The following is a 26,473-nucleotide window of genomic DNA, read 5'->3' on the forward strand; positions in this document are numbered from 1 at the left end:
TCCGCCTCAGCATGTCTCTTTAAAATCAGATACTTTAGTTCAATCTGATCACAGAGTCCCTTGTAGTTCACCAACACAGGAGCATTGGTTATTACAGCTTTCAGGCAGTCAAATGCCTATTGAAAGTTCGCTGTCCACTAAAATTTTCGACGTGTCTTCAGCAAGTCCATCAGTGGAGCAACCACGCTACAACTTTTCACAACTATTAAATCAAATCCACTCATGCCAAGAAATCGCATTGTTTCCCTTTGACTTGAGGGTATCGGAAACTCCTCAACAACTGTTGGGGCAGCATGGTAGCATGGTGGTTAGCATAAATGCTTCACAGCTCCAGGGTCCCAGGTTCGATTCCCGGCTGGGTCACTGTCTGTGTGGAGTCTGCACGTCCTCCCCCTGTGTGCGTGGGTTTCCTCCGGGTGCTCCGGTTTCCTCCCACAGTCCAAAGATGTGCGGGTTAGGTGGATTGGCCATGCTAAATTGCCCGTAGTGTCCTAATAAAAGTAAGGTGAAGGAGGGGGTTGTTGGGTTACGGGTATAGGGTGGATACGTGGGTTGAGTAGGGTGATCATGGCTCGGCACAACATTGAGGGCCGAAGGGCCTGTTCTGTGCTGTACTGTTCTATGTTCTAACTGTTGGTTTCACATCCCGTGGGACCATTCGACCTGTCCGATTGTATGGCCAAGGAAAGTGACTTGGGCTTTTCCAAATTCACTTTTGGCTAGGTTTACCACCAAACCCACCTCCTGAAGTCGATCGAATAACTCCATCAGATGTTTTAAATGTTCTTTCCATGTCTGGCTGAAAATTACCAGATCGTCGATGTACACCGCACAATTGGGTAATCCTGAAACAACTTTGTTAGTTAACCGTTGAAATGTGGCTGGGGCGATATTCATGCCAAATGGCATAACTTTGAATTGGTATATATCATCTGGAGTCACAAAAGCTGAGATCTCCTTCGCCCTTTCGGATAAAGGTACCTGCCAGTAACCTTTAAGTAAATCCAGTTTAGAAATAAAAACTGATTGTCCCACTTTCTCAATGCAATCCTTCAAACATGGGCTAGGATAAGAATCCGTTCTTGTAACTGCATTAACCTTTCTATAGTCCACACACAACCGTTGGGTACCGTCTGGTTTAGATACCATCACTATGGATGAGCTCCATTGGCTGCAACCCACTTCAATTATGCCATTTTTAAGCATACTTTCAATCTCTCTGTTAACCTGTGCCAATTTCCTGAACTAAAAATATCCGCCTCATCCTCCACCTGTTCTTGTTCTTTTTCAACCATCTGATCAAAAATTGTTTCTGATAATTGCATTTCAACATCATCTTCACTCTTCGATTTCTCCTCGTCTCAACCTGTGACTTTGCAACCTTGTTACTACACAATCCGGAAAAATCCCAGGATATTCGTCCTTCAACACTTCAGTTGTCTGATTTTGCACTGGCTTATCAACCACAGTAGGCATCACTCCCACTTGCGATCCAAGATTATTACCCAAGATAAACTGTAGTCCTGGACAAGATAGTTTCTCTATTACTCCTATTACCACTTCACCACTCTTCACTGAACTTTCCAACCTTACCTTATATAATTGAACACTACTCCTCACCCTGAATTACACATATTACCACCTTTTCTGGCAACATTCTTCCCAAACGACATAACTTCTCATCTCTTATCATTGGAGATTGACTCGCTCCCGTATCTCTTAAAATTGTGACTTCTTTACCTGCTCCTCCTGATACACGAGTATACTTTACCCACACAAGTAAATTCTTTAAAGACATGTGGCACCTTCTTATCAATCACCTCTTGATCAGGCTTTACAATCTTGCACCTCCTTTGCTTCACTTGGGCTTTCCTTTACCACGTTAACAAACCCCACTGTCTTAGCCTGTTGCCATGTGAGAGTACCTTTAAGAAATGGATGTTTAAGCAATGTACCTTTAAGAAATGCAGCAGCTCATTTTACTGAAGTGATGTCAAAGGGTGGAGGGAGCGGAGCTCACTTCTGCTTTTAGTTTCAGTTTGAGAGAGAGCAGCTGAAAAGTACATGGCTGGTTTGCTGTGAGCTGTTTGAAAGGAGAAAGCCGGTTTTGAGAAAAAGAGCTTGGGTGTGTCTGTGTTTGCAGTGAGCTGAATCTGCTGTGATCTCTGCCATGAAAGACTATCTCTGAATCATTGGGTGATTTAAACTCATAATAGTCATGTCATTAACCTGATGTGTTTCTGTTGTTAAAGGTGAAGTCTTTTGGAGGTTTGAAGGAACATTTTGAAGGATTATTTAGTGTTGTATTATTTTTGGGGTTATCTTTGAAGTAAGGGGTGTTAGGTGATCCAATGTTTATTTAAAAGGTTAAGTTGAATTCATGAAATAAACATTGTTTGGTGTTTTGAAACGCATGTGTCCATAATTGTAATACCACACCTGGAGACCAAGCCGTGTGCTTCAAAAGCAACAATCCATTAAAGGGAGAGGTTGGTTGAACTCCATGGTACATTTTGGGGTTCTGTAAACGCCACTCCCATAACACTGTTTTACCACATCAGCGTTCCCAGTGCTTTTCTTCAACCACTAACACTGACTTTACATGGCCTAGTTTATTACAATGAAAACATTTGAAACTTTTATTTTCCACCCTCCTGGATTTCTTTTTGAATCTGAGGTACACTCTCCTTATTATCTCCCATCAGATCACCTTTACCTTTACCACTTGAGTATTTCTCATGTTCCCAGTTTCTATCCCTCACCGGCTGAAACTGATGTTGGAAACCAATCTTTGATTTATGAACTAATTCATAATCATCTGCCATTTCTGCTGCTTATCTCGCAGTTTTGACCCTCTGTTCTTCCACGAGTTCTCACTACATCAGGAATTGAATTTTTAAACTCCTCCAAAAGTATAATTTCTCTGAGAGCTTCATAGGTTTTGTCTATTTTGAAAGCCCTTATCCACCTATCAAAATTATTCTGTTTGACCCTTTCAAACTCAATGTATGTTTGACCAAATTTTTTCCTAAATTTCTAAACCTTTGTCTGTAGGTCAGGCACTAGTTCATATGCACTTAAGATGGATTTGTTCACCTCCTCATATGTCCCAGATACCTCCTCCAGTAGTGATGCAAACACTTCACTAGCTCTACCTACCAGCTTTGTTTGAATCAGCAATACCCACATGTCCTGTGGCCATTTCCTTTCTTTAGCTACCTTCTCAAATGAAATGAAAAAGGCTTCTACCTCCTTCTCGTCAAACCTTGGAAATGCTTGGACATATTTAAATAGATTCCCATCAAGTCTTTGACTTTGATGCTCTTTCTCACTATCCTCATCACTATCATCCAACTGTACGTTTCCCTTTACGTCTGCCAATTTTAACTGACCGTCATGTTTCATGGCCATTTTCTGAACTTCAAACTCTCTCTCTATCTTTTTCCCTGATCTGTATCTCCCTTTCTCTTTCTTTTTATTCTGCTAGGGCTATTCTTTCTTTTCTCCTTTCTTCAACTTTTCTTTTTCCTCTCTATCTCTTTCTTTTGCCGCTCTCTCTTTCTTTTCTCTCTCTTTCGTATTCAAGCTGCTTTAATTCTTTATCATGTTTCATTTGTTTAATTTGTAATTGAATTTTTGTCATTTTCAATGAGTCAAACTGTATCTCAGGCACCTTTAAATGCTTAGCCACCACCATAATTACCTCATCGTTTTAGCATTTTATCAGGTAATGTTAACTGCAAGGTTTTTGCCAAATCTAACAGTCTGCGTTTAGTGTCTGTCCATAAGGTACTGCGTGTGACCGTCTCCACCCCCAAAAACTTCTGAGCCTCTGAAAGAGCAATTGTCCACAACACACTCCCTACTTAACTGAAATACCACACCTGAAAAGCCACAAAATGCTCACCCCTCACTGTCTTTAAGTTCACAAAGTCAAACCAATAGATAGACTTGTATCCCCCTTGAGCACGTACATATACAAAACCTTATGGCTTGTGGTATGGGCACACGACCCACTCTACAGGTGTGGTACAGCAGAAATGGAAAAGTATTTTTAAAGCAAAACAATGTTGATTCTATGAACTCAAGTTAACCTTTTTAAAACATAGTGAACATCTTAGAAACCATTAATTCAAATACAGCCCCCAAAGACTACAACACTAAGTAATCCTTTAAGCTTTCCTTTTAACATCCATCTGACTTAAAAACAAAACCTTTAACAGAAGCACATCAGGTTAAAGTCACTACTGAAAACATTTATAATTCTGAATTCACCAAATGATCAAGAGATAGTCTTTTGATGGCAGAGAGAACAGCAGTACACCTGCTTGGTCTGGCTTCAGCTCCAACATTGAAAACAAAACTAAAACACACCCTGCAGCAAACAGCCTAAAACGTAAGTAAAAAGCTGCCAGACAACCCAGCTCCACCCATTCTCTGGCATCACTGCAGTAGTAAACACCCATTTCTTAAAAGGTACTCTCACTACAGATATTTATGTACACACCCATTTATAAACACCCATTTCTTAAAGGTACCCTCACATGACAGCCTCCTCCAACATCGTAAAATAATGTTCTTTGCCCTTGAAAGTCACCCAAAGTTTGGCTGGGTTGACCACAGTTGTCAAACCAAGGGAAATTTGAGATTGTATTAGATTCAAAGAAGGGGCATACAAATTAGCAAGAAAACAAAACTAAGGGCAGCACGGTAGCATGGTGGTTAGCATAAATGTGTCACAGCTCCAGGGTCCCAGGTTCGATTCCTGGCTGGGTCACTGTCTGTGCGGAGTCTGCACGTCCTCCCCGTGTGTGTGTGGGTTTCCTCCAGGTGCTCCGGTTTCCTCCCACAGTCCAAAGATGTGCGGGTTAGGTGGATTGGCCGTGATAAATTGCCTGTAGTGTCCTAAAAAGTAAGGTTAAGGGGGGGTTGTTGGGTTACGGGTATAGGGTGGATACGTGGGTTTGAGTAGGGTGATCATTGCTCGGCACAACATTGAGGGCCGAAGGGCCTGTTCTGTGCTGTACTGTTCTATTCTATAAAAAACAATAGACCTAAAATTCAGGAAAGGCAGATTGATTAAGAAGGGGAAAATACAATTTGAAAGTAAGCTAGTGGGGAACATAAAAACTAATTGTCAAATTTTGTATCGGTATATAAAGTGAAAATGATTGTGACAAATCGAAATAAACAACTCTTGGAGTTCACCTATTTGTTCCTTGAATGTCTGCCATTGCCTATCTGCTGTCCTTCCTTTCAGTAATATGGCCCAGTCCGTTGTAGCCAGCTCATTCCTCATACCATCATAGTTACCTTTAATGAGATTCAGGACCTTGGTCTCAGAATGAACTACCTCATTATTCACCCTGATAAAGAATTATACCATATTATGGTCACTCATCCACCAACTAGATTGCCAATTAATCCTTTCTCATTGCACAACACCCAGTCCAAGGTGGCCTGTTCCTTTGTTGATTCCTCAACATACTGGTCCAGAAAGCCATCCCGTATACACTCCAGAAATTCCTCCTCTATTGTACTGTGCCTAATTTGAGTCACCCCATCTATATGCAGATTAAAGTCACCCATAATCATAGATGTTCCTTTATCACTGCATCTCTGATTTCCTGTCTAATGCTATTCCCAACATTACCACTGCAGTTTGGTGGTCTGTATGCCACCCCACAAATGTTTTTTTGCCCCTTGATGTTTCTTAACTCGACCCAGTCAGGTTCCACATCATCTGTATCAATATCTTCTTCAATCAACTTCACCGCCTTTTCCTTCCTGTCTAACCTTCCTAAAAACGGAATTGTCCTCAATGTTTAATTCCCATCCTTGGTCACTTTGGAGCTATGTCTCTGTAATCCCTTTACATCTATCGGCAACTAAATCATCCATTTTATTTTGAACGCTCCGCACGTTCATGTACAAAACCTTACGGCTAGTCCTCTTAACGTACCTTGACCCGTCCCTACAATTCTTTACAGTGCCATTATCTGATAGAGGCCCTTGATTTTGCTGCCCATCGCTTGTCTTTTTCTCTTGTTCTTGATTTTCCCTGCTCTGAATTCTTACACAGGGTTCCCATCCTCCGGCCCAATATCTCTGGCAAGTACCACCGCACTACCCCAACCCCCCCGCCCCTGCCCTGGCTCCAGCACCCCATATAGAATGGAACGTAATCTTATCTGAGGCACGATTTCGTACCAAGTATTTGCCAGCTCTGTCCTTACCCGGTGTGCCCTGCGCGAGTGGCAATGTGAATAGCCCCCTGCCCACGTGCATCTCTGTAATTCACGTTGGCCCCGTTCTGCAGCAAAAACTCACAGGCGGTGAGGGAGCCCTGCAAAACACAAAGGATCAAGTTAACAAACGCACAGATTCATGTAGCCTCCGGCCACCCAGCCAAAGCCCTTTACAGACAACATCTTAAGGAGAATCTTAAAAGAGGAGTGGAGGGGTGCACTGGAGTGCCCCGGGCGAGGGGGGTGGGGGTGAGGCAGAGCGCCCGGGGGGGTGGAGGCAGAACGCCCCGGGTGAGGGTGGGGGAGGCAGAGCGCACCGGGGGGGGGGGGGGGGGGGGGGGGGGGAGACCTGGGTGGCGAAGGATAGATCAAGAAGAGGATACGGAGACCAGAACTGTGCACAGTGCGCCGTGTGTGGTCTAACCAAGATACAAGTTCACAGGAAATTTGACCACGCAGCGCCTCACCACTTACTACTTCAGCAGCTGCTATCAGTGGGGTCCGGCTCGTGTCTTCAATGTTGGTCCAGTTAACGTTAGCACCACGCGCCAAGGCGGCGCACATCTCGGGCAGGTCACCGACAGAAGCGGCACGAAACAGGCAAAGGTCCTGAGACATAGTCAGCGACCCTTCCGACTGGTCTGTTAAAGTCCCAGTCTCTTCTAAAATGGGGAGAAAGAAAAAGGTTAATGCGTGAAGATGCCTCCCGGTCACCCAACTCTCAATGGGAGATATCTGTACACTGACTGGTGTCTCTCAGCCCCCTCTCTCTCAGGGAGATATCTGTACACTGACTGGTGTATCTCAGTCCCCCCTCTCTCTCAGGGAGATATCTATACACTGACTGCTGTCTCTCAGTCCCCTCTCTCTCTAACGGAGATATCTGTACACTGACTGGTGTCTCTCAGTCCCCTCTCTCTCTCAGGGAGATATCTGTACACTGACTGGTGTCTCTCAGTCCCCTCTCTCTCAGGGAGATATCTGTACACTGACTGGTGTCTCTCAGTCCCCCCTCTCTCTCTCAGGGAGATATCTGTACACTGACTGGTGTCTCTCAGTCCCCTCTCTCTCTCAGGGAGATATCTGTACACTGACTGGTGTTTCTCACTCTCTCTCTCTCAGGGAGATATCTGTGCACTGACTGGTGTCTCAATCCCTCTCTCTCTCAGGGAGATATCTGTACACTGACTGGTGTCTCAATCCTTCTCTCTCTCAGGGAGATATCTGTACACTGACTGGTGTCTCTCAGTCCCCTCTCTCTCAGGGAGATATCTGTACACTGACTGGTGTCTCTCAGAACCCCCCCCCCCCTCTCTCTCTCAGGGAGGTAACTGTACACTGACTGATGTCTCTTATCATGGGTTTGTCCCTTTAAGAAATGTTTTGTCTTATTACATGGCTTCAGTGATGTCATTGTGTGGGTGGAGCTGGGCTGTGGCTCTGAGTTTTATTTTCGCTTTGGTTTGGGCTTGATTTGTAGCTCTGAGTTTTTGCTTTAATTTTCACATTTTGGCTGCTGGATTCAGACAGAGAAATATTGTCCTGTCTCTGTCTCTCTCTCTGTCTGCGTTTTAAAAGCTGTTTCCAGATTAATTGATAACTTGAAAAGAAATAATTGTTTTCTGGGATAAATTCAAACCTGCTGTTTTGGAAAGGACACAAGAGCATCTAAACCAGGTTTTGAGTGCTGTGTGCTGGGCCACACACTTTTAAAGGGATTCTGGTTTATAGGGTCCTGTTATTAAATTGGAACAGTTTAAGGGGGAAATTTATTAAGGGTTATATGTAGAGTACTGTAGCTGTGTGGGGTATTTATGTTTGTATTTGATAAAAATGCTTAATGTGTGCGTTTATAAAAATGTTAACTAAAGTCGTAGAATAAACTTTGTTTTTGATGAAAAGTGCTTAAGGCCTCTGTTGAATAACACCTGAAACGCAGGCCCTTGTGTTCCACGTAGCCAAAAATCAATAAACAGTTGAAGGTCAGGTGAACTCTATGACATACTTGGTGTTTTCTAAACCCTGGCTCATAACACTCGGTCCCCTCTCACGCTTTCTCTCTCTCTTACCTGTGCAGCGAGCAGGAAATGGGAGTTCGTTCAGAAATCTCTTCTCAACATATTTAGCTTTAATCCACTGCTCCTTCTGCTGCCTAGAAATAAGATATCTGTTAATTCTGCACATCAACACTGTTCCCATCAAACACTCCCAGGGCAGGTACAGCACGGGGTTAGAGACAGAGTAAAGCTCTCTCTACACTGTCCCCATCAAACACTCTCAGGATAGGTACAGCACGGGGTTAGATACAGAGTAAAGCTCCCTCTGCACTGTCCCCATCAAACACACCCAGGGCAGGTACAGCACGGGGTTAGAGACAGAGTAAAGCTCTCTCTACACTGTCCCTATCAAACACTCTCAGGATAGGTACAGCACGGGGTTAGATACAGAGTAAAGCTCCCTCTACACTGTCCCCATCAAACACTCCCAGGGCAGGTACAGCACGGGGTTAGAGACAGAGTAAAGCTCTCTCTACACTGTCCCCATCAAACACTCTCAGGATAGGTACAGCACGGGTTTAGATACAGAGTAAAGCTCCCTCTACACTGTCCTCATCAAACACTCCCAGGACAGGTACAGCACGGGATTAGATACAGAGTAAAGCTCTCTCTACACTGTCCCCATCAAACACTCTCAGGATAGGTACAGCACGGGGTTAGATACAGAGTAAAGCTCCCTCTACACTGTCCCCATCAAACACTCTCAGGACAGGTACAGCACGGGGTTAGATACAGAGTAAAGCTCCCTCTACACTGTCCTCATCAAACACTCCCAGGACAGGTACAGCATGGGGTTAGATACAGAGTAAAGCTCCCTCCGCACTCTCCTTACCGTGAACTCTCAGCTGTGACCTTGTTCACTCCAGTCACATCTCTCCCAACTTCATATATGCGATTATTGGCTGAGTTGCCCAGTGCACAGAATAGCTGGATGCAGAGAACAACATTCTTTAATCAAAAAATGCACCCAGCTACCCTTCCCATTCACTCCCACTGTACACAATCCCATTGGATCCAAACCCCTTCCCGTTCACTCTCACTGTGCACAATCCCAATGGACCCAAACGCCTTCCCCTTCACTCCCACTGTACACAATCTGAAACGACCCAAACCCCTTCCCGTTCACTCCCACTGTACACAATCCCAATGGACCCAAACCCCTTCCCGTTCACTCCCACTGTACACAATCCCAATAGACCCAAACGCCTTCCCCTTCACTCCCACTGTACACAATCCCAATCGACCCAAACCCCTTCCCGTTCACTCCCACTGTACACAATCCCAATGGACCCAAACCCCGTCCCCTTCACACCCACTGTACACAATCTCCATGGACACAAACCCCTTCCCATTCACTCCCACTGTACACATTCCCAATGGGCCCAATCCTCTTCCCGTTCACTCCCACTGTACACAATCCCAATGGACCCAAACCTCTTCCCGTTCACTCCCATTGTACACAATCCCCATGGACCCAAACCCCTTCCCATTCACTCCCATTGTACACAATCCCCATGGACCCAAACCCCTTCCCGTTCACTCCCACTGTACACAATCCCAATGGACCCAAACCATTCCCATCACTCCCTGCGTAAACTGTAAACTATGATCCCCTGACCTCACTGGTACCTTAAGAGTGAAATGTTCATCTCACCTTCAGCAGTTCTGGTTCCCAGCTGTCCAGTGTGAGTGAGCGTACCTTCGAATGATGGACTCCAAGACCCCTGAGAAGCAAGAAACAAAAGTGAAATAGCCCTTCAGTCTTGACCTTCCGATTGCTCTTCGAGGTGTCTGGCAGCCCGTTCCTATATCGGAGGGGGCATTAACCCTCCCACCCACCTCCTCCCAGTTACACATACCACGCAGCCCCTTCCCCTATCGGAGGGGGGATTAACCCTCCCACCCACCTCCTCCCAGTTACACACACCAGGCAGCCCCTTCCCCTATCGGAGGGAGGGGGATTAACCCCCTCACCCACCTCCTACCAGTTACACACACCAGGCAGCCCCTTCCCCTATCGGAGGGAGCGGGGATTAACCCCCTCACCCACCTCCTCCCAGTTACACACACCAGGCAGCCCCTTCCCCTATCGGAGGGGGATTAAGCCTCCCACCCACCTCCTCCCAGTTACACACACGAGGCAGCCCCTTCCCCTATCGGAGGGAGGGGGGATTAACCCCCTCACCCACCTCCTCCCAGTTACACACACCAGGCAGCCCCTTCCCCTATCGGAGGGAGGGGGATTAACCCCCTCACCCACCTCCTACCAGTTACACACACCAGGCAGCCCCTTCCCCTATCGGAGGGAGCGGGGATTAACCCCCTCACCCACCTCCTCCCAGTTACACACACCAGGCAGCCCCTTCCCCTATCGGAGGGGGATTAAGCCTCCCACCCACCTCCTCCCAGTTACACACACGAGGCAGCCCCTTCCCCTATCGGAGGGGGATTAACCCTCTCACCCACCTCCTCCCAGTTACACACACCAGGCAGCCCCTTCCCCTAACGGAGGGAGGGGGGATTAACCCCCTCACCCACCTCCTCCCAGTTACACACACCAGGCAGCCCCTTCCTCTATCGGAGGGGGATTAACCCCCTCACCCACCTCCTCCCAGTTACACACACCAGGCAGCCCCTTCCCCTATCGGAGGGGGGATTAAACCTCTGACCCACCTCCTACCAGTTACACACACCAGGCAGCCCCTTCCCCTATCGGAGGGGGATTAACCCCCTCACCCACCTCCTCCCAGTTACACACACAGCAGCTCCTTCCCCTATCGGAGGGGGGATTAACCCCCTCACCCACCTCCTCCCAGTTACACACACCAGGCAGCTCCTTCCCCTATCGGAGGGGGGATTAACCCCCTCACCCACCTCCTCCCAGTTACACACACCAGGCAGCCCCTTCCCCTATCGGAGGGAGGGGAATTAACCCTCTCCCCCACCTCCTCCCAGTTACACACACCAGGCAGCCCCTTCCCCTATCGGAGTAAGAGGGGGGTTAACCCTCTCACCCACCTCCTCCCAGTTACACACACCAGGCAGCCCCTTCCCCTACCGGAGGGGATTAACCCCCTCACCCCCTCCTCCCAGTGACACACACCAGGCAGCCCCTTCCCCTATCGGAGGGAGGGGGATTAACCCTCTCACCCACCTCCTCCCAGTTACACACACCAGGCAGCCCCTTCCCCTATCGGAGGGGGATTAACCCCCTCACCCACCTCCTCCCAGTTACACACACCAGGCAGCCCCTTCCCCTATCGGAGGGAGGGGGATTAACCCTCTCACCCACCTCCTCCCAGTTACACACACCAGGCAGCCCCTTCCCCTATCGGAGGGGGATTAACCGCCTCACCCACCTCCTCCCAGTTACACACACCAGGCAGCCCCTTCCCCTATCGGAGGGAGGGGGATTAACCCTCACCCACCTCCTCCCAGTTACACACACCAGGCAGCCCCCTTCCCCTATCGGAGGGGGATTAACCCTCTCACCCACCTCCTCCCAGTTACACACACCAGGCAGCCCCTTCCCCTAACGGAGGGAGGGGGGATTAACCCCCTCACCCACCTCCTCCCAGTTACACACACCAGGCAGCCCCTTCCTCTATCGGAGGGGGATTAACCCCCTCACCCACCTCCTCCCAGTTACACACACCAGGCAGCCCCTTCCCCTATCGGAGGGGGGATTAAACCTCTGACCCACCTCCTCCCAGTTACACACACCAGGCAGCCCCTTCCCCTACCGGAGGGGATTAACCCCCTCACCCCCTCCTCCCAGTGACACACACCAGGCAGCCCCTTCCCCTATCGGAGGGAGGGGGATTAACCCTCTCACCCACCTCCTCCCAGTTACACACACCAGGCAGCCCCTTCCCCTATCGGAGGGGGATTAACCCCCTCACCCACCTCCTCCCAGTTACACACACCAGGCAGCCCCTTCCCCTATCGGAGGGAGGGGGATTAACCCTCTCACCCACCTCCTCCCAGTTACACACACCAGGCAGCCCCTTCCCCTATCGGAGGGGGATTAACCGCCTCACCCACCTCCTCCCAGTTACACACACCAGGCAGCCCCTTCCCCTATCGGAGGGAGGGGGATTAACCCTCACCCACCTCCTCCCAGTTACACACACCAGGCAGCCCCCTTCCCCTATCGGAGGGGGATTAACCCTCTCACCCACCTCCTCCCAGTTACACACACCAGGCAGCCCCTTCCCCTATCGGAGGGGATTAACCCCCTCACCCCCAACTCCCAGTTACACACACCAGGCAGCCCCTTCCCCTATCGGAGGGGGGATTAACCCTCTCACCCACCTCCTCCCAGTTACACACACCAGGCAGCCCCTTCCCCTATCGGAGGGGAATTAACCCTCCCACCCACCTCCTCCCAGTGACACATACCAGGCAGCCCCTTCCCCTATCGGAGGGAGGGGAATTAACCCTCCCACCACCTCCTCCCAGTGACACATACCAGGCAGCCCCTTCCCCTATCGGAGGGGGATTAACCCTCTCACCCACCTCCTCCCAGTTACACACACCAGGCAGCCCCTTCCCCTATCGGAGGGGAATTAACCCTCCCACCCACCTCCTCCCAGTTACACACACCAGGCAGCCCCTTCCCCTATCGGAGGGGGGATTAAGCCTCTCACCCACCTCCTCCCAGTTACACACACCAGGCAGCCCCTTCCCCTATCGGAGGGGGATTAACCCTCTCCCCCACCTCCTCCCAGTTACACACACCAGGCAGCCCCTTCCCCTATCGGAGTGAGGGGGGATTAACCCTCTCATCCACCGCCTCCCAGTTACACACACCAGGCAGCCCCTTCCCCTACCGGAGGGGATTAAACCCCTCACCCCCTCCTCCCAGTTACACACACCAGGCAGCCCCTTCCCCTATCGGAGGGAGGGGGATTAACCCTCTCACCCACCTCCTCCCAGTGACACACACCAGGCAGCCCCTTCCCCTATCGGAGTGGGATTAACCCTCTCACCCACCTCCTCCCAGTTACACACACCAGGCAGCCCCTTCCCCTATCGGAGGGGGATTAACCCCCTCTCACCCACCTCCTCCCAGTTATACACACCAGGCAGCCTCTTCCCCTATCGGAGGGGGATTAACCCTCTCACCCACCTCCTCCCAGTTACACACACCAGGCAGCCCCTTCCCCTATCGGAGGGAGGGGGATTAACCCTCTCACCCGCCTCCTCCCAGTTACACACACCAGGCAGCCCCTTCCCCTATCGGAGGGGGATTAACCCTCTCACCCACCTCCTCCCAGTTACACACACCAGGCAGCCCCTTCCCCTATCGGAGGGAGGGGGATTAACCCTCTCACCCGCCTCCTCCCAGTTACACACACCAGGCAGCCCCTTCCCCTATCGGAGGGAGGGGGGATTAACCCTCTCACACACCCCCTCCCAGTTACACACACCAGGCAGCCCCTTCCCCTATAGGAGAGGGATTAACCCTCCCACCCACCTCCTCCCAGTTACACACACCAGGCAGCCCCTTCCCCTATCGGAGAGGGATTAACCCTCCCACCCACCTCCTCCCAGTTACACACACCAGGCAGCCCCTTCCCCTATCGGAGGGGGATTAACCCTCTCAACCACCTCCTCCCAGTTACACACACCAGGCAGCCCCTTCCCTATCGGAGGGAGGGGGATTAACCCTCTCACCCACCTACTGTCGGCTACATTGTTAACCCATTGCCTGCTGACCTGTGGATACCAGAGCATTCAATGCACAACGTGATGCCGAGGTTAATACTGGCCCATCGCGGATCAGCTCTCCCACAATCACAGCACCTCTCATTGCCAGGCAAGCGTAGAACCTGCTGAAGGACACTTGGGCCTTCCCGCGGACATTCCCGGCCCACTGAGGGGGCACTGACGTTTGAACTCTGTGGGCAAAAAAAAACAAATGCAGCAGGTCATAGCAGAATGATTATCACTTGGTGCACTGTTCAAGGGTCAATATTAGGGAACGCCGCACTGTGGGAGGGTCAGTACTGAGGGAGTGCCGCACTATCAGAGGGTCAGTACTGAGGGAGTGCCGCACTGTCAGAGGGTCAGTACTGAGGGAGTGCCGCACTGTGGGAGGGTCAGTACTGAGGGAGCGCCGCATTGTCAGAGGGTCAGTACTGAGGGAGTGCCGCACTGTCAGAGGGTCAGTACTGAGGGAGTGCCGCACTGTCAGAGGGTCAGTACTGAGGGAGTGCCGCATTGTCAGAGGGTCAGTACTGAGGGAGTGTCGCACTGTCAGAGGGTCAGTACTGAGGGAGTGCCGCACTGTGGGAGGGTCAGTACTGAGGGAGTGCCGCACTGTCAGAGGGTCAGTACTGAGGGAGCGTCGCACTGTCAGAGGGTCAGTACTGAGTGAGTGCTGCACTGTCAGAGGGTCAGTACTGAGGGAGTGCCGCACTGTCAGAGGGTCAGTACTGAGGGAGTGCCGCACTGTCAGAGGGTCAGTACTGAGGGAGTGCCGCACTGTCAGAGGGTCAGTACTGAGGGAGCGTCGCACTGTCAAAGGGTCAGTACTGAGTGAGTGCTGCACTGTCAGAGGGTCAGTACTGAGGGAGTGCCGCACTGTCAGAGGGTCAGTACTGAGGGAGTGCCGCACTGTCAGAGGGTCAGTACTGAGGGAGCGTCGCACTGTCAAAGGGTCAGTACTGAGGGAGTGCGGCACTGTCAGAGGGTCAGTATTGAGGGAGTGCCGCACTGTCAGAGGGTCAGCACTGAGGGAGTGCTGCACTGTCAGAGGGTCAGTATTGAGGGAGTGCCGCACTGTCAGAGGGTCAGTACTGAGGAAGTGCCGCACTGTCAGAGGGTCAGTACTGAGGGAGTGCCGCACTGTCAAAGGGTCAGTACTGAGGGAGTGCCGCACTGTCAGAGGGTCAGTACTGAGGGAGTGCCGCACTGTCAGAGGGCCAGTACTGAGGGAGTGCTGCACTGTCAGTACTGAGGGAGTGTCGCACTGTCAGAGAGTCAGTACTGAGGGAGTGCTGCACTGTCAGAGGGTCAGTACTGAGGGAGCGCTGCACTGTCGGAGGGTCAGTACTGAGGGAGTGCCGCACTGTCAGAGGGTCAGTACTGAGGAAGTGCCGCACTGTCGGAGGGTCAGTACTGTGGGAGCACCGCACTGTCAGAGGGTCAGTACTGAGGGAGTGCCGCACTGTCAGAGGGTCAGTACTGAGGGAGTGCCGCACTGTCAGAGGGTCAGTACTGAGGAAGTGCCGCACTGTCTGATGGTCAGTACTGAGGGAGCGCTGCACTGTTGGATAGTCAGTACTGAGGGAGTGCCGCACTGTGGGAGGGTCAGTACTGAGGGAATGCCGCACTGTCAGAGGGTCAGTACTGAGTGAGTGCCGCACTGTGGGAGGGTCAGTACTGAGGGAGTGCCGCACTGTGGGAGGGTCAGTACGGAGGGGGTGCCGCACTGTGGGAGGGTCCGTACTGAGGGAGTGCCGCACTGTGGGAGGGTCCGTACTGAGGGAGTGCTGCACTGTCAGAGGGTCAGTACTGAGGGAGTGCCGCACTGTCAGAGGGTCAGTACTGAGGAAGTGCCGCACTGTCTGATGGTCAGTACTGAGGGAGCGCTGCACTGTTGGAGGGTCAGTACTGAGGGAGTGCCGCACTGTGGGAGGGTCAGTACTGAGGGAATGCCGCACTGTCAGAGGGTCAGTACTGAGTGAGTGCCGCACTGTGGGAGGGTCAGTACTGAGGGATTGCCGCACTGTGGGAGGGTCAGTACGGAGGGAGTGCCGCACTGTGGGAGGGTCCGTACTGAGGGAGTGCTGCACTGTGGGAGGGTCCGTACTGAGGGAGTGCTGCACTGTCAGAGGGTCAGTACTGAGTGAACGCCGCACTGTCAGAGGGTCAGTACTGACGGAGTTCTGCACTGTCAGAGGGTCAGTACTGAGGGAGTGCCGCACTGTCAGAGGGTCAGTACTGAGTGAGTGCCACACTGTCAGAGGGTCAGTACTGAGGGAGTTCTGCACTGTCAGAGGGTCAGTACTGAGGGAGTGCCGCACTGTCAGAGGGTCAGTACTGAGGGAGTGCCGCACTGTCAGAGGGTCAGTACTGAGGGAGTGCCGCACTGTCAGAGGGTCAGTACTGAGTGAGTGCCACACTGTCAGAGGGTCAGTACTGAGGGAGTTCTGCACTGTCAGAGGGTCAGTACTGAGGGAGTGCCGCACTGTCAGAGGGTCAGTACTGAGGGAGTGCCGCACTGTCAGAGGGTCAGTACTGAGTGAGTGCCACACTGTCAGAGGGTCAGTACTGAGAGAGTGCTGCACTGTCAGAGGGTCAGTACTGAGGGAGTGCCGCACTGTGGGAGGGTCAGTACTGAGGGAGTGCCGCACTGTCAGAGGGTCAGTACTGAGGGAGCGTCGCACTGTCAGAGGGTCAGTACTGAGTGAGTGCTGCACTGTCAGAGGGTCAGTACTGAGGGAGTGCCGCACTGTCAGAGGGTCAGTACTGAGGGAGCGTCGCACTGTCAAAGGGTCAGTACTGAGGGAGTGCGGCACTGTCAGAGGGTCAGTATTGAGGGAGTGCCGCACTGTCAGAGGGTCAGCACTGAGGGAGTGCTGCACTGTCAGAGGGTCAGTATTGAGGGAGTGCCGCACTGTCAGAGGGTCAGTACTTAGGGAGTGCTGCACTGTCAGAGGGTCAGTACTGAGGGAGTGCTGCACTGTCAGAGGGTCAGTACTGAGGGAGTGCCGCATTGTCAGAGAGTCAGTACTGAGGGAGTGCCGCATTGTCAGAGTCAGTACTGAGGGAGCGCCGCACTGTCAGAGGGTCAGTACTGAGGGAGCGCCGCACTGTCAGAGGGTCAGTACTGAGGGAGCGCCACACAGTCCGAGGGTCAGTACTGAGGGAGTGCCGCACTGTCAGAGGGTCAGTACTGAGGGAGTGCCGCACTGTCAGAGGGTCAGTACTGAGGAAGTGCCGCACTGTCAGAGGGTCAGTACTGAGGGAGTGCCGCACTGTCAAAGGGTCAGTACTGAGGGAGTGCCGCACTGTCAGAGGGTCAGTACTGAGGGAGTGCCGCACTGTCAGAGGGCCAGTACTGAGGGAGTGCTGCACTGTCAGTACTGAGGGAGTGTCGCACTGTCAGAGAGTCAGTACTGAGGGAGTGCTGCACTGTCAGAGGGTCAGTACTGAGGGAGCGCTGCACTGTCGGAGGGTCAGTACTGAGGGAGTGCCGCACTGACAGAGGGTCAGTACTGAGGAAGTGCCGCACTGTCGGAGGGTCAGTACTGTGGGAGCACCGCACTGTCAGAGGGTCAGTACTGAGGGAGTGCCGCACTGTCAGAGGGTCAGTACTGAGGGAGTGCCGCACTGTCAGAGGGTCAGTACTGAGGAAGTGCCGCACTGTCTGATGGTCAGTACTGAGGGAGCGCTGCACTGTTGGATAGTCAGTACTGAGGGAGTGCCGCACTGTGGGAGGGTCAGTACTGAGGGAATGCCGCACTGTCAGAGGGTCAGTACTGAGGGAGTGCCGCACTGTGGGAGGGTCAGTACTGAGGGAGTGCCGCACTGTGGGAGGGTCAGTACGGAGGGAGTGCCGCACTGTGGGAGGGTCCGTACTGAGGGAGTGCCGCACTGTGGGAGGGTCCGTACTGAGGGAGTGCTGCACTGTCAGAGGGTCAGTACTGAGGGAGTGCCGCACTGTCAGAGGGTCAGTACTGAGGAAGTGCCGCACTGTCTGATGGTCAGTACTGAGGGAGCGCTGCACTGTTGGAGGGTCAGTACTGAGGGAGTGCCGCACTGTGGGAGGGTCAGTACTGAGGGAATGCCGCACTGTCAGAGGGTCAGTACTGAGTGAGTGCCGCACTGTGGGAGGGTCAGTACTGAGGGAGTGCCGCACTGTGGGAGGGTCAGTACGGAGGGAGTGCCGCACTGTGGGAGGGTCCGTACTGAGGGAGTGCCGCACTGTGGGAGGGTCCGTACTGAGGGAGTGCTGCACTGTCAGAGGGTCAGTACTGAGGGAGTGCCGCACTGTCAGAGGGTCAGTACTGAGGAAGTGCCGCACTGTCTGATGGTCAGTACTGAGGGAGCGCTGCACTGTTGGAGGGTCAGTACTGAGGGAGTGCCGCACTGTGGGAGGGTCAGTACTGAGGGAATGCCGCACTGTCAGAGGGTCAGTACTGAGTGAGTGCCGCACTGTGGGAGGGTCAGTACTGAGGGAGTGCCGCACTGTGGGAGGGTCAGTACGGAGGGAGTGCCGCACTGTGGGAGGGTCCGTACTGAGGGAGTGCTGCACTGTGGGAGGGTCCGTACTGAGGGAGTGCTGCACTGTCAGAGGGTCAGTACTGAGGGAACGCCGCACTGTCAGAGGGTCAGTACTGACGGAGTTCTGCACTGTCAGAGGGTCAGTACTGAGGGAGTGCCGCACTGTCAGAGGGTCAGTACTGAGTGAGTGCCACACTGTCAGAGGGTCAGTACTGAGGGAGTTCTGCACTGTCAGAGGGTCAGTACTGAGGGAGTGCCGCACTGTCAGAGGGTCAGTACTGAGGGAGTGCCGCACTGTCAGAGGGTCAGTACTGAGGGAGTGCTGCACTGTCAGAGGGTCAGTACTGAGGGAGCGCCGCACTGTCAGAGGGTCAGTACTGAGGGAGCGCCGCACTGTCAGAGGGTCAGTACTGAGGGAGCGCCGCACTGTCAGAGGGTCAGTACTGAGGGAGCGCCGCACTGTCAGAGGGTCAGTACTGAGGGAGTGCCGCACTGTCAGAGGGTCAGTACCGAGGGAGTGCCGCACTGTCGGAGGGTCAGTACTGAGGGAGTGCTGCTCTGTCCGAGGGTCAGTACTGAGGGAGTGCTGCACTGTCAGAGGGTTAGTACTGAGGGAGCGCCGCACTGTCAGAGGGTCAGTACTGAGGGAGCGCCGCACTGTCAGAGGGTCAGTACTGAGGGAGCGCTGCACTGTCAGCATCCGGATGTCACCCCGATTCCACCCCTCATTTCGGTCAATTCACTCACCTGTGAGCCGTTATCCGGATCCTGGCTCACCCTGTAGGCCGAATGGATGCTGGATTCAATAGCCCGAATCCAGGCCTCCCTCAGGGACTCAGAGTCTGCTTGGAGAACACAGCTTCTGTAAGGGAGAGCAGCGGCAGAGGGGTTACACAGAAATCAGTGGGCTTTTCCTCGCTCCCCCCAAACCTACAGTCCGTACACTCGTGCTCCCTCACGTCCCTAGCCTACATTTGTGCTCTGTCACCTCCCCGGCCTACACTTTCATTCTCTTACCTCCCCGGCCTACACTCAAGCTCCCTCACGTCCCCGGCTGATGCTTGATCCTAAAATCTCCAAGGCCCTCTTCTCACTACCTCATCCCCAGGAGCCATGACATTTCCTGTAATCCCTTAATCCCGATGCACTCTGTGCCTCCCTCCGCCAGTACTTACGTGCGAACGGAGAAAACCTCAAAACAAAAACGGCGTTCCAGGCCATCTAGCGGCCTGACAGAGCAGAGTCGCAAATCCTCCATTAACGGCACCATCTGCTCCTGGGAGACCTGACAGGAGTGAGGGAGAATGACAGACAGAAAGAGGTGGAGAGTGACAGAGAGAAAGAGGGGTAGAGAGACAGACAGTGACAGGAAACGAGTGGGGGAGGCAGAATGAGAGGGGGAGTGGGGGAGGCAGAATGAGGGGGGGAGTGGGGGAGGCAGAATGAGAGGGGGAGTGGGGGAGGCAGAATGAGAGGGGGAGTGGGGGAGGCAGAATGAGAGGGGGAGTGGGGGAGGCAGAATGAGGGGGGAGTGGGGGAGGCAGAATGAGAGGGGGAGTGGGGGAGGCAGAATGAGAGGGGGAGTGGGGGAGGCAGAATGAGAGGGGGAGTGGGGGAGGCAGAATGAGAGGGGGAGGGAGGGAGGCGGAGAGGGGGAGGGAGGGAGGCGGAGAGGGGGGAGGGAGGGAGGCGGAGAGGGGGAGGGAGGGAGGCGGAGAGGGGGAGGGAGGGAGGCGGAGAGGGGGAGGGAGGGAGGCGGAGAGGGGGAGGGAGGAGGCGGAGAGGGGGAAGGAGGGAGGCGGAGAGGGGGAAGGAGGGAGGTGGAGAGGGGGAGGGAGGGAGGCGGAGAGGAGGAGGGAGGGGGGGTCAGCGGGGAGGGGGGCCAGTGGGGAGGGGGGGCCAGCGGGGAGGGGTGGGAAAGCAGGGAGGGGGGTCCAGCGGGGAGGGGGGGGCCAGCGGGGAGGGGGGGGGCAGCGGGGAGGGGGGGGGGGGCAGCGGGGAGGGGGGGGGGGCAGCGGGGAGGGGGGAGGGCAGCGGGGAGGGGGAGGGCAGCGGGGAGGGGGAGGGCAGCGGGGAGGGGGGGCAGCGGGGAGGGGGGGCAGCGGGGAAGGGGGGGCAGCGGGGAAGGGGGGCAGCGGGGAAGGGGGGCAGTGGGGAAGGGGGGCAGCGGGGAAGGGGGGCAGTGGGGAAGGGGGGCAGTGGGGAGGGGGGGCAGTGGGGAAGGGGGGCAGCGGGGAAGGGGGGCAGTGGGGAGGGGGGGCAGTGGGGAGGGGGGGCAGCGGGGAAGGGGGGCAGCGGGGAGGGGGGGCAGCGGGGAGGGGGGGCAGCGGGGAGGGGGGCAGCGGGGAGGGGGGGCAGCGGGGAGGGGGGGGCAGCGGGGAGGGGGGGCAGCGGGGAGGGGGGGGCAGCGGGGAGGGGGGGCAGTGGGGAGGGGGGGCAGCGGGGAGGGGGCGCAGCGGGGAGGGGGCGCAGCGGGGAGGGGGCCGCAGCGGGGAGGGGGCGCAGCGGGGAGGGGGCGCAGCGGGGAGGGGGCGCAGCGGGGAGGGGCGCAGCGGGGAGGGGCGCAGCGGGGAGGGGGCGCAGCGGGGAGGGGGCGCAGGGGGGAGGGGGGGCAGCGGGGAGGGGCGCAGCGGGGAGGGGGCGCAGCGGGGAGGGGGCGCAGCGGGGAGGGGGCGCAGCGGGGAGGGGGCGCAGCGGGGAGGGGGCGCAGCGGGGAGCGGGCGCAGCGGGGAGCGGGCGCAGCGGGGAGCGGGCGCAGCGGGGAGCGGGCGCAGCGGGGAGGGGGCGCAGCGGGGAGGGGGCGCAGCGGGGAGGGGGCGCAGCGGGGAGGGGGCGCAGCGGGGAGGGGGCGCAGCGGGGAGGGGGCGCAGCGGGGAGGGGGCGCAGCGGGGAGGGGGCGCAGCGGGGAGGGGGCGCAGCGGGGAGGGGGCGCAGCGGGGAGGGGGCGCAGCGGGGAGGGGGCGCAGCGGGGAGGGGGCGCAGCGGGGAGGGGGCGCAGCGGGGAGGGGGCGCAGCGGGGAGGGGGCGCAGCGGGGAGGGGGCCCAGCGGCGAGGGGGCCCAGCGGGGAGGGGGCCCAGCGGGGAGGGGGCCCAAGTGGGGATCGGTACGAGTGAGGCCGAGCGTGTGTGAGATAGAGAGTGAACGTGAGAGAGAGACAGAAAGAGACAAGCGTCAGAATGGCAAACAAAGATCGAGAGTGAGTCAGTCTGTCCTCGCACTTCATCCCATCTATTCGCCAGCTCAAATTCTTAATAATACGCACACAGGTGCACGCACGCACACCCAGACAGGTGTGCAAACACACACATGTGCATGCCCAATGGCACAGGCTGCACGGGCATACAGGCACAGACGAGTGCTCAGGGGGGCACATGTGGGGGCGCACACTGGCACGCACGGACACTGCTCCCTCCCCGCTGCCCCCACACAAACATTTCCAAATGCATACATTCCCGTACACATGTATCAAACAGCCATGTGCACACTCACATACACACAGTCATAAAATCATACAGCAAAGAAAAGGCCCTTCTGTCTATCACATCTACGTCATTGAAAACAACCACCTAACCATTCTCATCCCATTTTCTAGCACTTGGCCCATAGCCTTGGGATCGATCACAAGTGCACATCTAAATACTCATCATATGTTACGGGGGTCTCTGCCTCCACCAGCCTTTCAGACAATTCCAAACTCTCACCATCATCTGAGTAAAAAGGTTTTTCCTCCCATCTCCTCACCTAAAATCTATGCCTCCTGGTCATTGATCTCTCCACCAAAGGGAAAAGGTTCTTCCTGTCAATCTATCAATGCCCCACATTATTTTAGACATCTCAATCGCGTCCACCTCAAGTCTCCTCTGCTCCAAGGAAAACAATCCAAGTTAATCCAGTCTCTCTTCATAACTAACGCTCTCCAGCCCAGGCAACATCCTGGTAAATCCCCTCTGCACCCTTTCCAATGCTGTCACATCCCTCCTGTAATGTGGATTCCAGAACTGCACACAATACTCTTGCTATGGCCTAACCAGCGTTTTATTCAGTTCCTGCACAACCTCCCTGCTCTTAAAAGTCCATGCCTTGGCTAATAAACGCAAAAATGCCAAATGCCTTCTTAACCACTGTATCCACCTGCTTTGCTACCTTATGGGACAGGTGTATATTCACACCAAGGTCCCTCTGATCCTCGGTGCTTCCCAGGGTTCTGCCATTCATTGTCTATTCCCTTGCCTTGTTTGTCCCACCCAAGTCCACCTCACACCTACCTGGATTGAATTCCATTTGCCACTAATCAGCCCATCTGACCAGCCCGTCTATATCCTCCTGTCACCTGAGGTTATCCTCCTCACTATTTACCACCCTACCAATTATATCATCCGCAAGCTTATTGATCAAACCTCCTACATCCATGTCTAAATCATTTATATAGGTCCCAACATTGATCCCTGCGGGATCCCAGTAGACACAGGCTTCCAGTCAGAAAAACACCCCTCCACCACCCCTCTGCTTCCTGCCACTCAGCCAATTCTGGATCCAATTTGCCAAATTTCCTAGGATCCCATGGACTCTTACCTTAAGTCTCCCATCACTCAGGTGAGTGATGAAGGAGCTGCGCTCCGAAAGCTAGTGATTCCAAACAAACCCTGTTGGACTTTAACCTGGTGTTGAAAGACGTCTTACTGTGCTCACCCCAGCCCAACGCCGGCATCTCCACATCATGAAGGCTCAGCAGTCACATGTATTGCCCTCATTTACACACCTGGTCACCTCTTCAAAAAATTCAATCAAGTTGGTCAGACATGACCTCCCCTTAACAAAATCATGCTGACTCAGACGTCTACAAGGAGCTAATGGGGGCTGAGGATACACAGACCGAGGACCTGAAGCTTAAGTGGGAAGAGGAGCTCGGGGGGAGATGGAGGACGGTATCTGGGCAGAAGCCCTGGGCAGAGTGAACACGACCGCAACATGCGCCAGTGTCAACCTGATCCAGTTTAAGGTCGTGCACCGGGCCCAAATGACCGGGGCCCGGATGAGCAGATTCTTCGGGCTGGAGGACAAGTGTGCTAGATGTGCCGGAGGGACGGCTAACCATGTACACATGTTCTGGTCGTGCCCTAAACTCAGGGGGTATTGACAGGGATTCGCAGATGTCATGTCCCGGGTATTGAAAACTGGGGTGGTAATGAGCCCTGAGGTGGCAATCTTTGGGGTTTCGGAGGACCCGGGAGTCCAGGAAGAGAGAGAGAGGCTGACGTTCTGGCCTTTGCTTCCCTGGTAGCCCGGCGACGAATACTGTTAGCATAGAGGGACTCAAGGCCCCCGAGGGCCGAGGTATGGCTATCGGACATGGCGAGCTTTCTTGGCCTAGAGAAAGTCAAGTTCGCCTTGAGAGGTTCACCTGAAGGTGGCAGCCATTTATTGACTTCTTCGTCGAGGAGTAAGCGTCGGAGGGCTGGGAGGACAAAACCATGCTGACCTCTTGATTAATCTCGAACTCCAAATGCACATTAATTCTGACTCTCAGAATTGCTTCCAATAGTTTCCCCACCACTGAGGTTAGACTGACAGGCCTGGAGTTTCCTGGTTTGTCCCTTTCTCCCTTCTTGAATAATGGTGATCCTCCAGTCAGAGAGGAAAATTATTGCCAGCCCCCTGCTATTTCCTCCCTTGCCTCACTCAGCAACCTGGGATACATTTCATCTGGCCCTGGAGATTTGTTTACTTTTAAGCCAGCCAAACCACTCAGAACCTCCTCTCTGTCCATGTCAATCTCTTTAATTTTATTACAATCCTTCTCCCTGATTTCTATACCCACACCGTCCCTCTCACGGGTGAACACTGACACAAAGTATTCATTTCGAACCCGACCTCCATCCTCCGGCAGCTCACACAAAGTACCAGTGTGTGTGGTCCTCAATGGGCCCTACTCTTTCCCAAGTTATCCTTTTACCCTTAATGTACTTGTCAAACAATTTAGGATTTGCTGCCAGTATTCTTTCATGTCCCCTTTTTGCTCTCCGAATTTCCTTTCTAAGTTTCCTCTTGCACATTCTATACGCCTCTCGAGCTTCTGCTGTTTTGAGCTCTCGATATCCGCCATCAGCCTCCCTTTTCTCATTATCCAGTGCTGTACATCCCTCGATATCCACGGTTCACTGGATTTGTTGGTCCCACCTGCTTCCTTGATTGGAACATGTTGGCCCTGCACTCTCCCCATTTCCTTCCTGAGTGCGTCCCACTGTTTTGTCACAGATTTGACTAAAAGTGTCTGCTCCCTGTCCCCTCTGGCCAAATCATATCTGACCTTATTAAAATCTGCCTTCCCCAGTTTAGAACTTTGATCTCAGACCCATCCTTGTCCTTTTACATAACAATCTTGAATGTAGCGGAGTTATGATCACTGTCTGCAAAATGCTCCCCCACAGATACACCAACCATTTGCCCAGCTTCGTTACCCAAAATTAAGTCCAGGATCACCCCCTCTCTCTTGTCGGACCTTCTGTGTACTGGCTCTCCTGGATGCATTTTTAAAATAAATTTAGTGTACCCAATTCATTTTTTTTCCAATTAAGGGGCAAATTTAGCGTGTTCAATCCACCTACCCTGCACATCTTTGGGTTGTGGGGGCGAAACCCACGGAAACACGGGGAGAATGTGCAAACTCCACACGGACAGTGACCCAGAGCCGGGATCGAACCTGGGACCTCGGCGCCGTGAGGCAGCAGGGCTAACCCACACCACCGTGCTGCCCTCGCCTGGATGCATTTTAAGAATTTCACCCCTCTAAATCTTTCACACTTTTGGAGAAGGTGCAGAGGAGGTTCACCAGGATGTTGCCTGGTATGGAGGGCGCTAGCTATGAAGAGAGGTTGAGTAGATTAGGATTATTTTCATTAGAAAGACGGAGGTTGAGAGGGGACCTCATTGAGGTCTACAAAATCATGAGAGGTATAGACAGGGTGGATAGCAAAAAGCTTTTTCCCCCCCAGAGTGGGGGACTCAATTACTAGGGGTCATGAGTTCAAGGTGAGAGGGGAAAAGTTTCAGGGAGATATAAGTGGAAAGCTCTTTATGCAGACGATGGTGGGTGACTGGAACGCATTGCCGGTGGAGGTGGTAGAGGCGGGCACGGTAGCATCATTTAAGATGTATCTAGACAGATACATGAATGGGCAGGGAGCAAAGGGATACAGATCCTTAGAAAATAGGCGACAGTTTTAGATGGAGGATCTGGATCGGCGCAGGCTTGGAGGGCCGAAGGGCCTGTTCCTGTGCTGTAATTTTTCTTTGTTCTTTGTGACGGTTAGGGGGACGATGGAAGACTCGCAGCAATGTGACTGCTCCTTTTTTGGTTTTTAAGTTTCACCCATATGGCCTCAGTTGAAGAGCCATCTAAGATGTCGTCCCTCTTTACTGCGGTAATTGATTCACTGATCAAAATTGCGACACCCCCTCCTCTTTTACCTCCTTACCCATCTCACATGACAATCCTGTATCGTGGAATCTTGAGCTGCCAATCCTGCCCCTCTCTCAACCATGTCTCAGTGACAGCAGTGACATCCTGCCGCCATGTTTTAATTTGTGCCCCCAATTCATCTGCTTTGTTTGTCAGACTCCTCACATTAAAATAAATACCATCCAATCTTGCCAAACTCCCTGGTGCGTTAACTGGTCTCGACATTCTATGTCTTCCTGACTCACTTGATGTCTCCTCTAATTTTGGCTGTGCATCGATCCCTGCTGAACCTTCTCTCAGGATCCCAGGCCGCTGCCAAGTTAGTATAAAGCCTCCCCAGCAGCACTACCAAACCTCCCTGCAAGGACGCTGGTCCCATTTTGGTTGAGGTGCAAACCGTCCGCCTTATACAAGTCCCACTGTCCCTAAAGCTGCTCCCATGTCCCAGAAATCTAAAGCCTGTCCCATGTCC

The 26,473-nt window shown here is 53.6% G+C and overlaps 1 protein-coding gene across 1 annotated transcript in view; it reads right to left on the reverse strand.

Moving 5' to 3' along the window:
- Positions 1-26,473, reverse strand: part of LOC119951005 (arf-GAP with coiled-coil, ANK repeat and PH domain-containing protein 3-like) — a 124,200-nt gene that overhangs the window by 26,333 nt on the left and 71,394 nt on the right. Inside the window, exons 13-20 of the mRNA XM_038774036.1 lie at positions 19,717-19,826; positions 19,289-19,403; positions 14,027-14,208; positions 9,960-10,029; positions 9,138-9,232; positions 8,318-8,400; positions 6,723-6,910; positions 6,237-6,346 (exon numbers count right to left, since the gene is read on the reverse strand). Of these exons, the coding sequence (XP_038629964.1) occupies positions 6,237-6,346; positions 6,723-6,910; positions 8,318-8,400; positions 9,138-9,232; positions 9,960-10,029; positions 14,027-14,208; positions 19,289-19,403; positions 19,717-19,826 (953 nt within the window). The remainder of the gene's footprint in view (positions 1-6,236; positions 6,347-6,722; positions 6,911-8,317; positions 8,401-9,137; positions 9,233-9,959; positions 10,030-14,026; positions 14,209-19,288; positions 19,404-19,716; positions 19,827-26,473) is intronic.

The sequence above is a fragment of the Scyliorhinus canicula genome, chromosome 16 (assembly GCF_902713615.1).
Source record: "Scyliorhinus canicula chromosome 16, sScyCan1.1, whole genome shotgun sequence".
In the NCBI taxonomy this organism is placed as follows: domain Eukaryota; kingdom Metazoa; phylum Chordata; class Chondrichthyes; order Carcharhiniformes; family Scyliorhinidae; genus Scyliorhinus; species Scyliorhinus canicula.